At 44.5% G+C, this 21,704-nt stretch overlaps 1 protein-coding gene across 2 annotated transcripts in view; it reads right to left on the bottom strand.

Moving 5' to 3' along the window:
• The window catches only part of HEPH (hephaestin), a 32,986-nt gene that overhangs the window by 8,301 nt on the left and 2,981 nt on the right, over window positions 1-21,704 (bottom strand). For both annotated transcript variants that reach the window (XM_087728050.1, XM_087728051.1), the window contains exons 2-15: window positions 20,839-21,083; window positions 19,571-19,783; window positions 18,623-18,802; window positions 17,470-17,724; window positions 16,558-16,726; window positions 15,441-15,580; window positions 12,837-12,968; window positions 11,448-11,659; window positions 10,394-10,547; window positions 6,003-6,215; window positions 5,191-5,404; window positions 3,679-3,818; window positions 1,053-1,184; window positions 233-339 (exon numbers count right to left, since the gene is read on the bottom strand). In XM_087728050.1, coding sequence (XP_087584176.1) covers window positions 233-339; window positions 1,053-1,184; window positions 3,679-3,818; window positions 5,191-5,404; window positions 6,003-6,215; window positions 10,394-10,547; window positions 11,448-11,659; window positions 12,837-12,968; window positions 15,441-15,580; window positions 16,558-16,726; window positions 17,470-17,724; window positions 18,623-18,802; window positions 19,571-19,783; window positions 20,839-21,083 — 2,506 coding nt within the window. The remainder of the gene's footprint in view (window positions 1-232; window positions 340-1,052; window positions 1,185-3,678; window positions 3,819-5,190; window positions 5,405-6,002; window positions 6,216-10,393; window positions 10,548-11,447; window positions 11,660-12,836; window positions 12,969-15,440; window positions 15,581-16,557; window positions 16,727-17,469; window positions 17,725-18,622; window positions 18,803-19,570; window positions 19,784-20,838; window positions 21,084-21,704) is intronic.

The raw sequence follows: 21,704 nt of genomic DNA, 5'->3' as shown, positions 1-21,704 counted from the left end.
CCTAAGCGTCTCTAAAATTCTGATGCTTCCCCCCCCCCCATCCTGTGACATACAATTCTTATTTTACTCAAAAAGTGAACTCTACTCAAGCGGAGGAAGCCTAAAAGGTCATTAACTTTGGTGTCGGTTTCAGCCATTGCTAGTCTCCACCTTGACCACTAACATTTCCTTGGGAAGCTCCTTCCCGCGTTGGGAGAGGACATCATCAACGAAGGAACTGAAAAACACACACCTTGACACGATCCACTGTGGAATAGTAGATCCAACTCACACAGGCTGAATCGTTTGGTCCTGGACCAGATCTTTCGGGAACATCCCATTGATAGGTTACAATTCCTCCTAGGAGAGAGAAATTTCAACACTTTTGTTAAGAACTTTAGCAACAGGGGATTTTGCATCTGAAAATTCAGGCCTTCAGATATAAAGGCAGATTGTAGGCTGCCCCTGGTGTTTATGAGGTTGCCTTCCTCATGAACACCAAGCTACAAAAGAGCACAAGCAATTAGAAAACTAATATGTTTATCAGCAGACCTAAATTACTATACGGAGATTTAAATTACTACAGGGCATCGGTTAATATCCAGGACTGCCTTTGTCCCATTGTTGATTCAACAATAACACTTTTATTGGAACAATAGTCTGCCTGTGTTCTTCTCTGATCTTTGCTAACTTTCACAAACCAAATTTATATTTTATGCTTCTACCAGCATAGCACTACCTAGTTGACTGGTTAAGAATATTGTTCTCTGCTATTGTGCATCTAAAATCTGATTGGAGTGTGTTGGTTTTGCTTATACAATAATGTTCTTTTTAGCTGTTGCTCAAAAACCCCGTTTTGACTGTGTTCTGTATTTATTTAAATATAAATTTATTTAAATATTTCTGCCTTTTTAGGACAGCATTGAAAATTCTTAGGCAAGGTTGTCCTCATTTTAGGGCAGATGACGCAGTTGTGGACTTTTTGCTACACAGACACACCAACACAACAGTACGTAAATGAAGAAACAAAACTCAGGCGTATAGATTGCCAAGAAAATGTCGGCAAGACTCACCTGGCACTGCTGTGTTAGAGTCCCTGTGGTTCTTTTCCAGGACTCCATGGGCATGAATGGAGTAAGGCCGCGTGGCATTGTTCCTAAAAACTATATTCAGCACATCTCCCACTTCTGCCCAAATAAAGGGACCTGGAGGCAGAAAGGATAAAGCAAAAGAAGAGTGGCTGGGGGTGTCAGGCATGCCTCCTTCAGAATCCAAGAAACAAAAACCTCAATTCTATTTGAATAGAGATAAAGTACTTTTACTAGATTTGAAAGCAGCAAAAAGGAAAGCAAGATCTGAGCCAAAAAGGCACGAACAAGTGCATGTCAAATGATTACCCAGCCCCCTCCCTCCAGTTACCCCAGCCCAGTGTCCAATCTGCAACTCCCTAAGGCGTCATGTGGGGTGCATCTTCAAAAGGCCTCATCAGGTTGGTATGCGAGATGATTGGCCTTAACCAAGTCCAAACATCAGCCATCAGCATGCGCAGAAGATGGTGAGAACAAAACTCCCTTCTACATAACTCCTCCAGTACCACAGAGTTCCCTTCCCCAATACCATGCCGTCGCCCTCCCCGTTTCTATGGCAGCCAATAGCAAGCAAGCGAAGCAGAGGCTGACAGGGGGGTTGCAAAATTTCAGTGGTTTTTTTTCCTGGTGAACAGCAATGTGTAGCCCCCTCCAAGCAGCTTCATAGAGCAACATAACCACTTGGCTTCCGAGGGAAGGAGCCAGCGTTTTGCTTAGTTCTCCTGGACCCCATGGCTTCCTGACCAGCTCAAGGCATCGGTTTACTCTCCAAAGCACCTGAAGGCAGGGCCAGAAGCAAGAGATGGAAGCTTATCGGAGGAAGATTCAACCTGGAATTAAGGAGAAATTAGGGAGAACGATGAATCAATGGATAAATTTCCTTCTCAAGTGTTGTGGATGCTCCACCCCTGAAGGTTTTCAAGAAAAGATTAGACAATCATTTGTCCAGAATGGTATAAGGACTCTTGCCTAGGGCAGAGTGTTGGATTAGAAGACCTTCAAAGTCCCTTGAAGCCCTAGGACACTAGCCTTCCCAGGCTTTGATGAGCAGTGCCAGAAAATCCAGAAAGACCTGTTGTCCATCACACTTCCCCGAAGCTTGTAGGGACGTCTCTAAAGGATCCGATGTGCTGACCAAAAATTGTTTTATGGACACTTCTCTGCCCACTCCGACATGCTTAACTTTCCCCAGGCATGAGGTCAATGCAGAAGCTCTTGGAGTTTTGGAAAGGCAGGCAAAAAGCAATAATACACGAACCCACAAAAGTTACAAACCCGATTGCAAAAAATACGACTTCAGCAACAAAGTGGTCAACATCTGGGATGCCCTACCTGATTCTGTGGTTTCTTCCCCAAATCCCCAAAACTTTAACCTTAGACTCTCTACTGTTGACCTCACCCCATTCCTAAGAGGTCAGTAAGGGGCATGCATGCTTACCGTCCCTGTCCTAATGTCCCCATTTATTTGTATCCATTTCCTGTGTTCTTATTCATGTTTATCCTTATTCCTGTTATCTTGTACATGAGTGTCAAACTAAATAAATGAATGAAATGAATAAAAACAAATAAATAAGCTGAAGTGCTTTCTTAGGGCAAATGAGGATGACCTGTCCTTGACTTGCGATGGCAATTGGGACCGGAAGAACTTCTGTCACAAAGGTGGTCCAAGCCGGGAACAGGCACGGCACAGGTGCAGAAACACTGGGGGGCTGGGAGGGGGCGGGGAGAGCGCCTTATCCCAGTGACTTGAGACTCGGATGGTGGCTTCCCCTTTCATTTTCTGGGAAAGTCAGAAGGAAAGATTGCAAATAGCCACCATGGGATTGTAGGACGCTGCAGTCAGTCAGAAGTGCAAACCAGCCGCTGAGGGCCCAGATCGCAGTCCTGTGGCTGCAGGGCTACTGGACTTTGCCGGAACTCCAAGGACCCGTCGGGAACCACAATTTCTTTCATGCCATCGTAACTTTGAACACTGTAGATCCTTGATGGGGAACCTAGGGCAGGCGTGCACAAAGTGGCATGTGGACCCATGTCACCTGGCGTTGCCCGTTCCTCTTCTGGGTTTCTGGCATGCATGTGCACACACCAGATGATCAGTGTGCACATGCATAGAAGCAACCGGAAGATTTGCTGGCCGGCACACATGTGCACTCCAGAAATCCGAAGTACATTTTCTGGCATGCGCATGCCTCCTAGGAAGCTCCTCCTCCTGGTTGTGGCCCAGACGAGCGTGTGCATGCTTCCTTTTTAGCACTTGGTGCCAAAAAGGTTCCCATCATTGCTGTAGATGCTGTATGAATGGTTGCAGGCCAAGGACTATCTTGAGGGCCTTCCCCCCATCCAAATGATCTCCCCCCCACCGCCCAGCCAAAAGCCATGTGGGGTTGCCCAGGGCAGGAGTCCTTATTCCATCCTGGGCCAATGGTTGTTCACCTTATCCATATTTAAAAGACAATCTTCCATTCCTGGGATGGAAATCTCTTAGTTGAGAAGCTGCAAATCTTATCCCAGGAGTGTATGAAAAAGACGCACTCTTGAAAACAATGCCAGAAAGAGTTTAAAATTCTACTAGCTGGAATGAAAGTCACACCAGAAGGTTTCAGTGGGCTACCTAGTATCCCCAGATGTTGCTCAGCATCTGTTCTGTTCTTCGGGGTCTTGAATGTCCCGTCTGTATATTCCCTATAAACAACTTTCTTGTATCGGGAGCCCAGTCGTCCATTCTCACGGTTGAGGAATATGTCGCCATGCCTGTGAATTTCAAAATTCCTTTTTCGCATGAAGATGCATGGTTAGCACAAATGAACAACTTACAAGGGTGTGTACCAGGCTTATCATTCATTGCTTTGGGCAGATTTAACTCATGGAAACCTGGCTTTAACTGATCTGGACCAGGCTGACAGCAAAAGCCGGTAAGGAAATCAGACAGATGTAAAAAAAGTTCAAAAATATTTCTGTGAACCTTACGTATGATTTTTGAGTCCTGACGTGGCCTGGGGAATTTCAACAGATGGAAACTAATTAAGGAGAGAAGCAACCTACAACCAAGGAGAAATTTCCTTACAGCAAGAACAATCAATCAGTGAAACGGGTTACCTCCAGAGGTTGTGGGTGCTCCATTACTGGAGGCTCTTAAGAAGAGTTTGGACAGCCATATGTCTACAATAGTACAGAGTCTCATGCTTGAGTGGGGGTGGTTGGATGAGAAGACCTCCAAGGTCCCTTCCTGTTACTCTGCTAGAACCACTACATAATTGCTCACTTCTCTGAGCTGTCCATAAGCTTTTGCTGATATTCAGGCAACACGAGCCAAGGTGGCGCAGTGGTTAAATGCAGCACTGCAGGCTACTGCTAGATCAGCAGGTCAGCGGTTCAAATCTCACCGGCTCAGGGTTGACTCAGCCTTCCATCCTTCCGAGGTGGGTAAAATGAGGACCCAGATTGTTGGGGGCAATATGCTGACTCTCTGTAAACCGCTTAGAGAGGCCTGTAAGGCCTATGAAGCGGTATATAAGTCTACTGCTATTGCTATTGCTATTGCTAACACTTAATCCTCCAGTAAGTGAGGAACCTCCAGTGTGAGACCACAGAGAACAGCACTTGGTCTCCTCTGAGAAAAGTCCTTCAGCTCGGGGGTGAAATTCAGCAGGTCCTGACAGGTTCTGGAGCGAAAACTTTGAGTAGTTTGGAGAACTGGCAAATGCCACCTCTGGCTGGCCCCAGAATGGGGAGGGAATGGAGATTTGGCAATATCCTTCCCCTGCCACACCCACCAAGTCACGCCCACCATGCCATTTCACGCCCACCATGCCATGCCCACCAAGCCACCCCCACAGAAGCGATAGTAAAAAAAAAATTTGATTTTCACCACTGCTTCAACTCCTTATTGGCTCTTCTCTAGACTAATTTTCTAGGGCTTCTTCTCATCCCACTAATCAGCTTCCTTACCTTCCTCAGGATCATTCCCCATTATCCTATCTCTCTTTTAAATTTCTGGCCTGTAAGTCTAATTGATTTAAACATCTTTCAAGAGAATCCCCCCCAAAACAACACGATTGACTACATCCCATTTCCCAGAAACAAATCCCCGGAAGCGGAGCTGTCTCCGAAGCAGCACTGATACCTTTCCTCTCCTGAGCTGTTGTGCCTTTCCGACTCCCAGCTGCGGTCTGGAGCGTAGTCCCACTCCGTCTCCTCCGCCATGATGTAAAAGGTCCTCACGGTCCCATATTGTCGGTTTGGAAAATAGGCCTTTTCCCCACACTGCCGAACAGAGTATCTGCCTCTCATTCCATTCTGATAGTGGTTGCTAGTCTGACAGTAAACACCAAAAGTGCCTGGAAGGAGGCAAACGAAGCTAATGAGAAGATGCCCGGAATCAGGATGGGAGCAAAGACACTCTTGAAGCTTCTCTACCAACTTTGGGAAAGGCAGATCGAAGTTCTCTCAGATCTGGCAACAGGCCAACATTTTTTTTGGAACATCACAGGTGTGCATCTTCCGGTTTAAAGAAATAAAACAAAACGCTTAAACATTTCCAGGGACTGGGGATGGGGGTAGTAGTATTTATGGATACGAGTAAGTGGGGACAGGGATGGTAGGCATATTAGTGCGCTTATGCACTCCCCTGACAGACCTCTTAGGAATGGGGTGAGGTCAACAGGAGGCAGTCTAAGGTTAAAGTTTTGGGGGTCTGGGGAAGAAGCCACAGGAGAAACCGCAACGCCTCACGTGCCCTGACAAATGGCTCCATGTGCCACCTGTGGCATGCGTGCCATGGGTTTGCCATCACGGTTCTAAAGCCTCTGGAAAGCCCAGTCAGTCTGGCCAAAAGTGCGGGACAATATGGGGAGCTGTGATTCCCCACGCTGTGAAGGGCCATGTCAGTTTCTCAGTCCCGAGAGAGGGAAGGGGGGCACTGAGTTATGCCTTTACCTTGGTTATCAGGCTGCATGAGGGCTGTGACGAAGGTGTGAGGGAAGAGACTGGCTGTATCTCGCCTCATCCCATTCCTCAGAATGGTGTTTCCTTGGAAAACAACCCCATGAATGTCGGTTTCACTGCCAAAGCCCAGCAGGTGCCAGGATACGGTATCTCCTTTGCACATCTCCAGAAGGGGTAAATTTCCAAAGAGGAATCCATTGATGGCTTCAATGCAAAAGAAAACAGGGGAGAAAAAAAATCAACAGTAGGCTGAATTTTCAGGGGACATTTCATCCAGCAATAATTTGGGAATGCTCAAACTGAGTAGAAAGCAGGATTCGAACTCCAGAAATCAAAAACTGAGATAAAAGAGGGAGGGGAGCAGTGGTGGGTTGCTCTTACTGTCACGCTGATAATGCGCTCGCATGTTCTGTTCGCGCACACGCCTGACTTGCACTGTGCACGCATGCGCAATCCACCGCCCCTGCGACAACCAGCTGATTGTTGGGGCTTGCGCAGGCACCACACGCTGTGCGTGCGCACTCTGCCGTTTGCCAAAGAAACAGGTATAGAGTGCGGGCGGGCAGGCAGGCCAAAAGAGCCACCATTCCAGTACGCTCTCAGCTGCTCTGGGCCACTACGGGTACGGCTGTACTGGGCCATACCGGCAGCAACCCACCTCTGGAGGGGAGAGGATTGCCAAACGCCTGGGCTGTAGCCCCCCACAAGAGCTGTGGGGCTGCCTCAAAAGGCAACTGGGGTGTTTTTTTTTCCTTGCGGAAGAAAAAGTTTTGCTTCTCATCCAAGAAGCTTCATCGGTTCTGGTAGGGGCAATAGAAGACAACAGCTGCAGGGCTCCTCCCCTTCCTGCTTTTTCCCCCTGGGGGCTTTGTCTGCTTACCAATTCCTGCCTCTTTGCTTTGCAGATGTTTGCCCATGGATGCCTCCACAGCCTCCCCCCCCCCCTCTTTTGATACCAATGCAGCCCTTTCTGCTTTCTTTTTTCCCTTTATGGCTCTGATGCTTCCACAATCAAGGCAGCCATTCTTCCTGCAAGCCACTCCAAATCCAGGATAACTTGGCTGATAGCCAGGAAGAATAAATAGTTCAGCTTCTCAGGAGCAAAGCAGGAGGACTTCTACACAGCAACTTAAAGATGTCAAAAAAAAAAAAAAATTAAGGGAGAGGCTGTGGGCGTGGGGTGGTACGCTTTGCTCCGTCTGGGCAGAAACTCAAAGGATGCTGTCAAGGTACTGAGGATTTAATAGCTGCCAGCTGATGAAAGGTTGTAAGCTGTAATCCGTAAGCTGATGCAATTATAAGGCAAGGCTGATGCAATGAGGCAGCTATAGGATAACCCTTTTAATACTCTGACGGGAGGTCCACACAAGTCTATATATAGGTGGTTATTAGAGGGCGTTTCTCTCTCTCTCATCATGTATTTCATTTTCTTTACTTGTGTCTGTAGTGAATGGAAAGGGATTTAACCACGTGGATGTCTATATATATTTCTGTTATCTATAAACCACTCTTAATTGTCTTAAGGCTCTGTGAGCTGTGTTTGTGCTCCTGGGTATATCTCATAATAACAGTCACGCTACCAAAACTCTGACAGGTTATGGGCAAGGGTGAAATCCAGCAGGTTCTGGAGAACCGGTAGCAAAAAAGATTGAGTAGTTTGGAGAACCGATAGCGGAGATTTTGAGGAGTTCAAAGAACAGGCAAATGCCACCGCTGGCTGGTCCCAAGAGTGGGGTGGGAATGGCCACGCCCACCATAAACACCACAGAACCGGTAGTAAAAAAAATTGAATTTCACCACTGGTTATGGTTCCAGTCTAGAGAGAGGGCTAGAGTGACTAGAGAGTTGGTGAGAAGAGTAACCCAGTGTGAGCTTGCACCAGAATAAATAGTTTAAATCGTGGTTAGCAGGCAGCATGGCCTCCGTTGGCATAATGGGAGGAGGTCTCCTGGTATCTCGGTTGAATGAGACAAAATACCTCTCCTGGAATGTGAGAATGGGAGGTTCTAGAGAAGGTAGGTGGACCAATGCCAGTGAGGATACTTAATGGGCCATTGCTAAGATATTTAAAAATGGCAACTGCTGACCAGCCTAAAACATAGGAGATCAGCAACCCAGGATAAAATGACTGTCCAGGCAGTGGCCGCAGGAGGCGAGGGACAGATAGGCACTGCAGCCAATCACAGTTGAGACTGCTACTGGCCTGGAACACAGCACTGGAGAATATCTGAAGGGATCTAAGACTCCTAACTCAAAGCAGAGCACCCCCGTGGACTTCTACAGACATTCATCCAAGCCATGAAGTGTAATCCATGTCTGGATTTCACTGCTGTAAGATGAAAACTTAAGCATTAATTGAGAAACCCGAAAGTGGGAAAACCTGGATTTCTAAATTTTGGACCTCCAGATGCTGGATTTTAATTCCTATAATTTTCAGCCAAGGTGGGCATGAGTGATGCTGGCTAGCAAGGATAGAAATCGGGTCAAGCATAACAGAAAACGGAGAGGAAGTCTACTGTTCACTACGAGCTCTATGAATTGTCCATGTTTGATTTTAATTTGCAGATTGTCCTTGTACAAGCAATAATGGAGAGAGCTGTTGCTTTCAATCTTTTCTTTGAAGGATGTCCTGAAACTTTTCCTCAAGGAAAAGGATGAGGTCAACCTACGTAAACACCAGTGGTGGGATTCAGCCAATTCGCACCACTTCAGGAGAACTGGTTGTTAAGTTTCTGAGCAGTTCGATGAACTGGTTTTTGGAAGAAATCATTAGGGGAGAGAACCGGTTGTTAAATTATTTGAATCCCATCACTGGTAAACCACCATTCATTGTCAATTTGTTCAAATATTTGCATCCACCACTACAAATTTGAGTTGCTATAATTAATATCTGAGGGTTATGAGCCTGTTTGATGAGTCAGACTTTGAACTGGAACAGAATTTGACTTTGGAATTCTGCTCTTGCCTTTTGGTACCCAGCAAGTAGATCATAGATATGAAATGTGGCTCCTCAGAGAAAGAGGCAAGACTCAGGAGAACAGTCATGCCCTACTCATGCTATAACAGGACTGTCAAAACTCCTGGCCTACAGGCCAGATGCATAACGCATTGGCCATGCCTACCCCCGGTTTAGCGAAGGGGGGAAAGTTCTGATACATCACGTGATGCCTCCGTGATGATGTGAGTTTGACACCCCTGTGCTACAAACCCTAGAGATTGAAAGATTGAATTGGAAAACCATTTCCAACTTCAGGCCAGACTTACTCAATGAATGTTGCTTCTGATTCACTTGTTAATCTTTGGGTTGGTATAAAACCACACTCAGCTCTGATTCTTGAGATTTGTCTCTATGGAAGTTTATTTTATTTTGTTTATATCCCATCTTTATTATTTTTATGAATAACTCAAGATGAACATATACAATCCCCACCCACCCCAATAATAACTCGGTGAGGTGGGCTGGGCTGAAAGGCCATGACTTGCCAAAGTCAACCAGTTGGCCTTTTCATGCCAAGGGAGGACTAGAACTCACTGTCTCCTGGTTGCTAGCCTGGTGCCTTCACCAGTAGACCAAATGTTGGTTTCTGCAGTGACATTGCTCTGTTTCCTGAGATCAAAACAACACTATAGAGCACTGCACACCAAGACAACTAGACACAGTTTTTTCCCGAACACATCACTCTGCTAAACAAATAATTCCCTCACCACTGTCAAACTATTCACTAAGGCTGTGTTACTATTACTATTAGTCATCGTTTTTATCACCTATCTCATCCCATTTATGACTGCAGGACTGTAACTTTGTTGCTTGTATCCTTACGATTTATATAGATATTGATTGCTTCCTGATTGCTTATTTGTATCCTATGACTGTCATTAAGTGTTGTACCTTAGGATTCTTGATGAATGTATCTTGTCTTTTTATGTACATTGAGAACATCTGCACCAAAGACAAATTCCTTGTGTGTCCAATCACACTTGGCCAATAAAGGATTCTGTTCTATTCTATTCTTCTTTCCTCTATTCTATTCTATTCTATTCTATTCTATTCTTTTCATTTCCATTCTATTCATTATTCTATTCTATTCTTCTTTATTCTATTCTATTATTTCCTCTATTCTATTCTATTATTTCCTCTATTCTATTCTGTTCTTTCTTCTATTCTATTCTATTCTTTCCTCTATTCTATTCTATTCTATTCTTCTTTCCTCTGTTCTATTCTATTCTATTCTATTCCATTCCATAGCATTCCATTCCTATTCCTATCTATCTCACATCCCTGAGCTCTGGTAAGAAATTGAGCTGCCATAAGATCTCCAACATCCTATCCTGCATTGGCTGATCCTTTGCTTTCATTCCCCAGTTTGGGCACATCGACATACCATGCATTCTATTGGACTCTTTGAAGATGTGATCCTCAACCAGTTCTTCTTTCCCCAGTCTGTATTTCAGATCCTTCCGATTTGTATTCAGATACCAGCTTAGGTTTTCATTAAACACACCAAACAAAAGGTAAAACTCTTTATCAATGCCTTTCTAGGAAACAACACAGAGGATATCAGGTTTTGATAACCGAGGAGAACATCTACTTTGCTATTTCAACCACCTCAGAGGACAGAGGGAATTTTTTTGGTAGCCTAGAGTTATGAAGTGGGTGAGAGATAGCAAAACATGTGGGAATAAAATGTGAGGAACTGTTAAAACAACAGGACAATTTCTATTAACTTCTATGGTGACAACAGAAAGGTAGTAAAATAGTTAGATTTGTTCACAGCATGCTTCTTTATCTACTTTATCTAATAATATTTGTAGAGGACTCATACAAGTTGGGATTCAACACATCTGGCAAACAAATGCAGCCAAAGCAAAACACACACACACACACACAAATTGTGGCGTAAAAGATAAAGGTTCCCCTCGAACGTAAGTGCTAGTCATTCCTGACTCTAGGGGGCAGTGCTCATCTTCATTTCAAAGCTGAAGAGCCAGCACTGTCTGAAGACGTTTCTGTGGTCATGTGGCCGGCATGACTCAACGCCGAAGGCACACAGAACGCTGTTACCTTCCCACCAAAGATGGTTCCTATTTTTCTACTTGCATTTTTAGATGCTGTCGAACTGCTAGGTTGGCAGAAGCTGGGACAAGTAACGGAAGCTCACTCCATTACATGGCGCTAGGGATTCGACCCACTGACTTTTCAGATAGACAAGCTCAGTCTCTTAGCCACTGAGCCACCGCGTCCCACTTTGTGGCTTACAGCACGTATTAGAACGGTAGCTGCAGTTTTCTGCCCCCAAAGCAAATCTGGCCCTAAGGCCTCCCCAGCCCTGAGAATGCATGCCAGTGCTGACCTGGGCTTCCAGCATCCAAAGTCTTCCCTCACAGGTTGCACGATTTCTCCACTTGGGATAGACATGAGCAAAGAAGACAAAGTACCTGCTGGTTTCTCTCATTGAGCGTGCCAGGCCGACAGACGAGTAAGGGCCCCACTAAGCCAGAGTTGGTGTCTCTTGTGGGATCCACTGCAGAAGAATACATCCAGGTCAGGCAGGGAGGGTCAGAGGCTGTGGGGCCAACATGTGGTGGTACCACCCAGAGATATGTGAAGTTGGCAAATGGCTTGATGGATGCTCCATTTTTGAGCAGGTCTTTAAAATGAAGGGAGGAAAACCCAGTTATTTGTACATTTTCATTCATTGATCTATCAAATCATCTCACAGAAAGCCCTATGGGAACAGATGTTCCTGGCTGTTTCCATCTACAGGCATATCACCCCGTACAAAATGGCAATCGCGGAGCACCCAAATATGTCTTCCAAGATAATAATCACTAATCATTGCAATATCCATTTACTGGAAGACAAGGGTTAAATTAGCTTAATTTCTATTTCATCCTTTCTTGGGGGCAGTGAAGGGGGAGACATATTCAAAGGAAGTGTTGGGTTGCAACCACCAGTCACTGTTATTTTCAGAAGTTCTCAGAGTGGGCTAATGAAATGAGGCAGATTAAGAATGCTTTTTTTGCATTTTTTTTGCTAAAGCATTTCTGCATAAAAAAACTTTTAAAGCAGGGAGTTGCAGAAGCCTTCCGCAACTTGGCTTCCTTCACCTCCCATAATCCACAGCTGACATGGAGGACACCAGGTTGGAGTAGACCCTTATGAAGTTGCCAGTGTTCCACATGAAGGCTTCCTATAAAACTGCTTCTGTAGAACTGGAAACAGCTTCTGTTTCTCAGCCCAAGAATATAATTTGCCTGACCTGTTCTCTGACTGAAAGGATCACACCTGTTACATACTGTTTCCCCCAAAATAAGACAGGGCCTTATTCTCTTTTGACCCCCCTCCCCAAAATAAGCACTTGGCCTTATTTTTGTGGAGGTCTTATTATTTTTGAGGTGCAGAAAGCGATGGGCATTGTCACTGCGTTGTCCTGTTGCAGCAGCGAGGCGTGTCGCGGGGTCTACCGTTCTTTTTGCAGCGGCTATGAACAGGGCTGAAGGGGCGCAGTGACTAGGGTTGTGGGAGCGGCCATTAGATAAGGGCATGTGGGGGGCATAGGGCATGTTCTCCCCTCCCTTTCCCCCCACTCTCTGCCCTTGCCTCCTCATTTCATGCTGTTTCCATGGCAAGCAACCAGAGGAAATGGCGGGGACTGGTTGCACACAAGTTTAAATATTTTCGGGGAGGGCTTATTTTAGCGCATGCACTCAAAAGCCCGATTGGGCTTATTATCCAGGGAGGTCTTATTTTCGGGGAAACAGGGTATGTGTTTCATTCTGGAACAGATTAAAAAAAATGAGCACAAAGAGGTTAGAAGAACGAACCACCCTGGTGTGGGGCTTCTTCCCACGGCTTCCCGTAAAGTCCACCGTGGGGCTGGATGCTGAAAGGCCACGAGGCTTTGTTGGCAAACATGACCTGAATGGTGTCACCTACTTCGGCTTTGATCACTGGACCTGCAAGGGAAAAGAGACAAGGAGCTGGATGAGCTACAACCACAACAGAACCAGCTTCAGAGGGCCTAGGTCAGAGGTCGGCAACCTTAAACACTCAAAGAGCCACAAAGGGCCTAACCGGAAGCCCCCCCATTCAATTCTGGAGCCGACCAGAAGTCCGGTTCCCCCACCATAGAATCTCCTCCTAGTGTGGCATCCTTTTTCCTCTACCTGTCCTAACTGAAAGCCCTATCAATTGTGAAGCCAACCGGCGACAGGGAGCCGCAGCAGAGGGATGAAAGAGCCTTGGGTCTAGATCAACCTGGGTAGCAAAGAAAAACATTTGACCCTAGAGTGCCCAGTCGGGGCCCCTAGAGCCACCCCAAAGCTTTTGGTGGGAGACCCAGAACATGCTAACATTGCTCTCAAATTGTTCTGTTTAATGTGATAAAAAGGGGGAAATAGAAAGAATTAGACAATGACAAGAGGCATCATAGTTTATTTTAATGCAAGCATGTCCAACCAGCAGCCCAGAAGATGCATGTGACCCTGGACAGCTAGCAATGTGGCTGAACAAGATTATAAAAAATATTTAAAAATAAAGAAATTTGTTATTTGTATAGGCTAATTCCTCTTCATTCAACATGGCCCAAAGCAAGACAAAAGTTTGGACAATCATGATGAATAATAATTCCAAAGTCTGTCTTCATTCCTACATCATCTCTTGAAGCATCAGCAAAAGTGGTTGCTTCCTCATTCTTATTCTGCTCTCTTTCCTTTTCATTTTAAAATATCAGAATAGGGCTATTTCACTATCCAGAATAAGGGATGCGGTGGCTCAGTGACTAAGACGCTGAGCTTGTCCATCAGAAAGGATGGCAGTTTGGCGGTTTGAATCCCTAGTGCCACGTAACTGAGCGAGCTCCTATTACTTGTGCCAGTTTCTGCCCACCTAGCAGTTTGAAAGCATGTAAAAAATGCAAGTAGAAAAATAGGGACCACTTTGGTGGGAAGGGAACAGCATTCCATGTGCCTTCAACATTTAGTCATGCCGGCCACATGACCATGGAGACATATTTGGACAACACTGGCTCTTTGGCTTTGAAACAGAGATGAGCACTGCCCCCTAGAGCCAGGAACGACTAGCACATATATGCAAGGGGAACCTTTATCTTACTATCCAGAATAAAAAGCAAAAAGAATAAAAGGAAATAATCACACAGCAATAGGTTGCTTTCTGAAGGGCTTCTGACTAATGTTTGAATTGTACAGTTTCCCTGTTTGCTGACTGGATTTTATTGGCAGCGTAGACTGAAGCTGATGGCCCTCCTGCATTTATAATCCTGCCATATTTTCTGTCTTTCCTCTTTCCACAAAGAAACCCATTAAGCACACAAAAAAACCCATTGCACAATATTTTTAATTAGTGGGGAAAGCAAATGTGTGAGTTTTGATTTGGGTGAGTTTCGTATTATTCCAAACTATTTTTAAATAAATTTGCATAAAATTCTATGCATTTGCTAATATAGTTATTGAATATGCCCAACAAGTTCCTCACATGAGGTGCATTCTTAAAATAAATACCATGTTTCCCCAAAAATAAGAGTCTTATTTTCTTTTGACCCTCGAAACTTGGCCTTATTTTCGGGTAGCTCTTATTATTTTTGAGGTGCAGGAGGTGGAGAGCATGGTCACCTCATGGCTACTGCTGTGTTGCAATATTTTAAGGGAAGGCTTATTTTAGCAAATGCACTCAAAAGCCCGATTGGGCTTATTATCTGGGGGTGTGTGTCTTATTTTCAGGGAAAACAGGTCTAATGTGAACTATAGTTGCGCATAATTGTGAGCTATATTGCTATCTGAGAAAAAAGTTCCACCTATCTATATACAAACTTTGTTTTCCTCAAAATGGAGCTGAATAACCTTACCTTTCTTTAGCTTTATCTGGAAACATTTTTATTTAAATACAGCTTTTAGAATTTTTGTTCTTCACTGAAGATTTCCAGGCTGTCTATCATGCATTTCTTTATTAAATTTGTATGTTGCCCATTTCACTATCACAAAAATTTGGCCTGCTCACAGTATCATAAAAGCAATATACACAATTAAAATACTGTGCAAATATTAAAACATCAAGCCTTCAGCTTGAAACATTGACACTCAAAGTAAATTAAATAAAGGATCAATGTATAAGTGGGATTCTTGTTGTAAAATATGTTATTATAAAAAATGTCAGATTCCTAAATTGTTTTTAACTGGAGCACATATTGCTTGAAGAAGTTGAAGGGGTGGAGGAATGAAGAGATATGGGCAGTGTTTCTCAATTTGGCAACTTTAAGATGGACTTCAACTCCCAGAATTCCCTAGGCAGCATGCTGGGTTTCTGAGAGTTGAAATCCACATAGTTTAAAATGACCAAGGTTGAGAAGCACTAACATGACTTATCAATTAAGAACTCCCTACTCAATTAGAGATGTAATCCTGCCCCATTACCAAGTATCCCGAGGTGCTTTTCTTCCTCCGTCTGCTCTTTCTCCACACGAAAAGTCCCATCTGTATATTCAACATATTTGGCTTTCCAATATGTCCCTCCAAGTTGACTGGCATTTTCCTTAAAGAACAGCTGTGAGAAACTGAACACAAACAAGACCACAATGACTTCCTGCTAGACCAGGAAGTCTCAAGCGGATCCTTGAGTCCTGGAGAAAGAGCCAAAAAGGGAACCTCGGTGGTGACATTTTCCTGCAGGTGCTCAGTTTTTAGTTGAACTGGGCTTTGTCATAACTGGCTTAGTTTGGCACAGTGACCCCCACTCTGTCAAGGATGTGGGAGTACTCATCTCTAATGATGTAAGTGCCAGAGCCCACATTGCCAAAACAACACTGCCAAAAAGGCATGTTGTGTAGCTTCTGCCCTGGTAACACTGTACTACTAACTAGAGCATACAAAACATTTGCTGGACCAATTCTCAAATACAGCTCATCTGTCTAGAACCCACATTGCATAGTGGACATTAATACAATCAAGCAAGTCCAGAGATATTTCACGAGAAGAGTCCTCCACTCCTCTGCTCGCAACAGAATCCCTTATGCCACCAGGCTTGAAATTTTGGGCTTGGATAACTTAGAACTACGCTGCCTTCAGTCTGACCTAGGCAAAGTACATAAAATTATCTGCTACAATGTCCTACCTGTCAATGACTACTTCAGCTTCATCTACAACAATACACAAGTACACAGTAGATACAAACTCAAGGTAAAACACTCCAAACTCAATTGCAGAAAATACAACTTCAGCAACAGAGTGGTCAATGCCAGGAATGCACTACCTGACTCTTTGATTTCTTCCCCAACCCCCCAAAACTTTAACCTGTCTACTGTCGACCTCACCCCATTCCTAAGAGGTCTGTAAGGGGTGTGGATAAGCGCACCAGCGTGCCTACCATCCCTGTCCTAACAACCCCATTTATTCGTATCCATTTCATGGATTCATAATCTTCTATATACTTATATCTATTATCTTATATACGCTTGGCAAAACAAATAAATAAAATAAATAAAAATGTAGGTTTGGGAAAACACATTTGAAACCTTGGACCAAAAAGACTTACCTGTCTGGCTCATGCAGGCGTTTCCCTGTACCTGGGTCTAGTCCAGAAGGCCCGTAATTCCACCGCACTTCTTTGGCTGCTATGTAGTATCGCCGTAGTTTCCCGCTGAGGGCAGGTACTGAACCCTGATAGGAGCAATGCTTGACTTCATAGAGAGCCTCCATTCCCGCTGGGGAAGCCAAAAAGAGACCATGAGAGACTGAGCCTCAATTCCCATTTTTTGTCAATTAGTGGAGAATTTGTGGGGGAGAAAAGAGAGCAATTCAGAGGATTCAGTAAAAGAATTTGTATAAGTTGGGTTAGCTGATTGGCGATGTGGCTCACTCAATCCGCCATGGTTTTTAAAAAAATAATAATTATCATGCTCCTTTTATGCTGTTATTTGTACTGAATGGTACCCAAACTCAGCTGGGCCATGCCTAAATTGAATGAATTAAATTGAGCTGTCCAGTTTTCCAGATACAAAGGACTTGACAATCTCTCTACACATTAGAGATCCATAAGAACAGAGCAACTTTGGAGCTTAAATGTTCAAATCAGAAAGTCATTAAGGGATCTCTTTGATTCTCCAGTAGTCCTCTCCATTTCTGTTCATAGCTGGATTGTGTTGCCAGCATTAAAGACTGCAAGGTTCCTCCAAAAAGTATCAGAATGGAGATACAGTTATGACCCCTTTTCCATTTCTGATAGACGCCACACCAATATTCCCAAAATTGTTATTATGGTGCTGCAGAGACCATTTACTTTTTCAGCATGTACTGGAGATTCAAATTCATGGGGATGAAGGATGTGCTCCTGAACAGCAGTAGAGTGCCATTCCCTCCTCACTCTGCGGCCAGCCAGAGATGGTATTTGCCAGTTCTCTGAACTACACAAAATTTCAACCTGCTGAATTTCACCCCTGGTGCTCACCTTGCAAGTGGTCAGAGACCTCGCAGGTCAACAGCCATTTCCCAACATTGTGAGGGACCATTTCAGCTGCCACAAAGGTTGCTGGGAAAAGGGAGGCCACGTCAGACCGGTGTCCTCGACTGATCAGTGTCTGTCCGTGGAAGAAGGCAGTGTGGACATCAATCTCACTGCCCATCCCAAAGAGATGCCATGCGACCCGATCTCCGGCACACATCGTGACCTCAGGGAGGTTCCCAAAGACGAAACCATTAATGGCTGCAGAAAGAAAGAGAAAAGTAGCAGTGTAGGAGGAGGTTCCCAGGGGTCACCCCTGGATAAGGGGCACTTCAGGACAGAAGTACCATGGGTCCTTTCCTTAAAAAAAAAAAAGAATTATAATTGCATTTTTCTAAAAAACAAACACAATATATTGTTCCCGTCTCTAGAGGGTGGTGCTCATCTCCATTTCAAAGTTGAAGAGCCACTCCCTCTTCTTTGTGGAAGCCTCTCAAATATCAGAACACTGCTATCATGTCACCCCTAGTCCTTCTTTTCATCAGATTAGATATATCCAGTCCCAGCAACCGTTCTTCATATATTTTAGCCTCCAGTCCCCTAATCCTCTTTGTTGCTCTTGTCTGCACTCTTTCTAGAGTCTCAACATCTTTTCTACATCGTGGCAACCAAAACTGAATGCAATATTCCAAATGTGGCCTTGCCAAGGCATTATAAAGTGGTATTAACCCTTCATGTGATCTTGATTCTATCCCTCTGTTGATGCAGCCTAGAACTGTGTTAGCTTTTTTGGCAGCTGCTGCACACGGCTGGCTCATATTTAAATGGTTGTCCACTAGACTCCAAAATCCCTCTCACAGTTACTACCATTGAGCAAGGTACCACATATACTGCACCTGTGCATTCGGTTTTTCTTGCCTAAATGTAGAACCTTACTTTTTTCACCCTTGAATTTCATTTTGTTAGATAGCACCCAATGTTCCACATAAATTGAAATATCCATATACGCTAGACAAGACATTTTCCCAGGAACAGAAATGTGTTGAATAATGTCTGGACAGTAATGTCTGAATTTTGGTCGGCTTCTTTGGGGACCTTCTTATTCGTAGGCAAAACACCAGCCTCAGTCGAAGAAGGAGGCAAAGAGGAGGGTGCTCACCATGCATCCTGTTGCTTTCTCTGAACTCTTCATCTTCTTTGTCGACCAAGTCTGGATTGGTGCAATAGGAAGCAATGTTTTCATTCAGGTGCCAACTTTCGTTCTCATCCACCACACTGAACATCAGGAAGAAATCAAGATCTACATCATGGCGTCTTGAAGGAAGCACTTTCAGAGTTCCTGAAGCAGGAAAAAACATGAGTGAATGAAGGATACCAACAGGGCCAGGTCTAGGTGGGAAACTTATGAAGTTTTCACCCTTCAACTTCTCTTTCAGGATCAAAGGTGGTATTCAGCAGATTCTCACCAGTTCTGGAGAACCGGTAGTGAAAATTTTGAGTAGTTTGGAGAACTGGTAAATACCACCTCTGACTGGCCCCGCTCCCATCTATTCTCTGCCTCCCAAGTCCCAGCTGATCAGGAGGGAATGGGGATTTTGCAGTAACCTTCTCCTGGAGTGAGGAGGGAATAGAGATTTTGTAGCATCCTTTCCTGCCATGCCCACCAAGCCACACCACTCTGCCCGCAGCAAGTTGTGCCTATGGCGAATTGGCCATGTTGAGCTGTCCTATGCTGACTTGGCAGTGGTGACTTGGCAGAGGCAACTTTGTGGTAGCAAGCTGTCCACACCAAGTTGTCCCATTCCGCCTAAAATTACATTTAACAGTGTTAAAATAAGAACAATTCCCCATTAAGTCTCAAGAAAAAAGCAGGCAAACAAAGTACAAAATAAGCCTATTTATTTTACATCATCACTCCGGCCATTGGAGTCTTGGTTATTAAGTGTAATTTCCAGCCGAAATCAGGTGGGGCACTCTGAAATAAGAATTTGCTTAAATTAAGTCTGAAGTTGGATCATTCCAGAAAGCTTTATAGCTTATTGTAGCTCTGTAAGGTAATTTCAAAAAGGAGAGACAAAACCAATGGCATTTTTCAGAGTGAATTTACCTTGTTTACATATCAGCAAAGGGCCAATTAAGCCACTGGCAATATCCTTTGGTGCGTTGACATGGGAATGATAGATCCATGTTAAACAGGCTGGATCATCATCAGTTGGGCCATGGGCCTCAGGAACCGTCCAGGTGTAAGTGTGGTTTCCTCCTGGTAGGACAGCATCATCGGCCTTATGCTCTCCAGAGGACCTATCAGGATACAGGGCCCCTAGAAGAAAGGATCAATGGCACCACCCAGTCAAAGGTAGGTTTCACAAGAAATCTAATGGTCAATTCTTCATTCTCTTGATGTATATTAATTGAAATTATTAACTGTAGGATACTCTGCACAAGGCCCAAGCACAGTAAATTTGTCATTAGCCTTTTTTGAGTTTACCCTTTGCCAACATAACATCCTTTAGAGCATTGAGTCTTTATTGATTAGCCCTTGGGCCATATCAAAGTGCAAAGTTCCAGAAACAAATTATTACTAAAATTTGATAAAAGCAATTTAAAACTGAATTTGATAAAATACAATTTAAAATAGAATTGGAATAAAAGACGATTTAAGATGGAATTGAAATAAAATGCAGTCTAAAATGAAATTGGAATGGAATACAATAATTTAAGATATAGACAAAATAGGATAAAATTATATTTCGGTGTCACCCCCGCAATCTACCCCAATCAGTCCCATGTATTCAGATCTCAACCGAACCATTTTGATTAAGGACTGTGCTGTGTTAAATGTTATTTTCCGGTTCTGGCCTCACCTAAGGTAAGTTGTTTTGATATGGGGATCCCAATGGGTCCTTCATTTAGTATATGGACCAAGGTCCCTGTCTCTCTCCCCTTTATACAAGCGACAATCCAATAGGATGTGAGCCAGGTCTTCTACCTCTGCCGCTCCACAAATGCAGAGACGCTCATTGTAGGGTATAGAATGGAATCTCCTAAACATCCTTTAAATACACTCAGTCAGCCACACAACATTCCCAGCCAACAGTGATGGTGATTGGATTTTCTGGAACTCAGGGTCCCCGAGATACACACACAAAAGGCTGATCTGGAGCTTTCAGCTGTTCTGTTCTGAATGGGGTTGCCTCATCTGGTGTCTTCGGGCAAACTTTTCCCCAAATTTCCAGAGGTCCTTGCTAGATCTTGCCAAGTGCTCTCCCTTCAGCAGGGCCGCTTGAGATCTCTAAAGGGTGGCTTGAGTTTTTCATTTTGTCACTTGCAAGCTTTCTCTCCTATGACCATCTGAAAGCATGCGAGCTTATTTACCTTCTGAATCCTTTGTGTAGAAGACACCGTGGGGGTGAATGGTGAATGGGCGGCTGGCAAAATTTTTCAGGTGCACAATAATGGTGTCTCCCACTTCGCCTCGTATGACGGGCCCAAGGAATCCCAGCCAGGCGGCCTTGGCTATCTCAACCGTGTATGTAGAATCAGAGTATTGCTTATAGACTGATTTCCTGTAAATCCCACCTATTCTGTCCTTGGCAGGTTGGAGGAAACGGGAAGCTACACTAGAAAAGAAAAGACAAAAGTTGAGACAACATTGGTAGCAATTTCCACCTAAACTCACTCTAGTGCAGTGATGGCTAACCTTTTCTCCGCACATGCCGAAATTTATCAGCATAAATATAACAAATGTAACAAACAAAAAAATTGTGCACACACGCGCTATCACATGTGTGTGCATACCCACACCCACAATGCAATGTGCCCATCCCTCTGCGCATGCACGTGACCCCCCCCCCAAAAGCATGCATGCGTGAAAAAAACCCCACATGGCTTACTCGGCCTCCTGCACATGGCAGGAAATCATTTTCGGCCACTCAGGCTCCGGAGGTGTTCCTAAAGCTTCCGGGAGGGCAAAAACGGCCTTCCCCAGATTACAGAGGCCCTTCGAGACTGGAAACAGGCCCGTTTCTGGACTTCCGGAACTTCCATGAGGCCAGTTTTTCGCCCTTCCCGGGCTCTGGATGCTTTCCTCGAGCCTCTGGGAGGGAGAAAATGGCCTCCCACGGGTTCCGGAGATCCTCCGGAGGCCGGAAACACGCCCATTTTCGGATTTCCAGAATTCCTGGGAGGCCCATTTTTCTGCTATTCTCCAATAGCATATTGGACACCTTCCAACCTGAGGA

The sequence above is a fragment of the Thamnophis sirtalis genome, unplaced genomic scaffold, assembly GCF_051295495.1.
Source record: "Thamnophis sirtalis isolate CommonGarterSnake01/CBP01778 unplaced genomic scaffold, rThaSir2_p1.2 scaffold_13, whole genome shotgun sequence".
NCBI classification, from domain to species: Eukaryota; Metazoa; Chordata; class Lepidosauria; order Squamata; family Natricidae; genus Thamnophis; species Thamnophis sirtalis.
The sequence above is the reverse complement of the archived record's forward strand: the minus strand, read 5'-3'. Positions and strand labels throughout refer to the sequence as shown.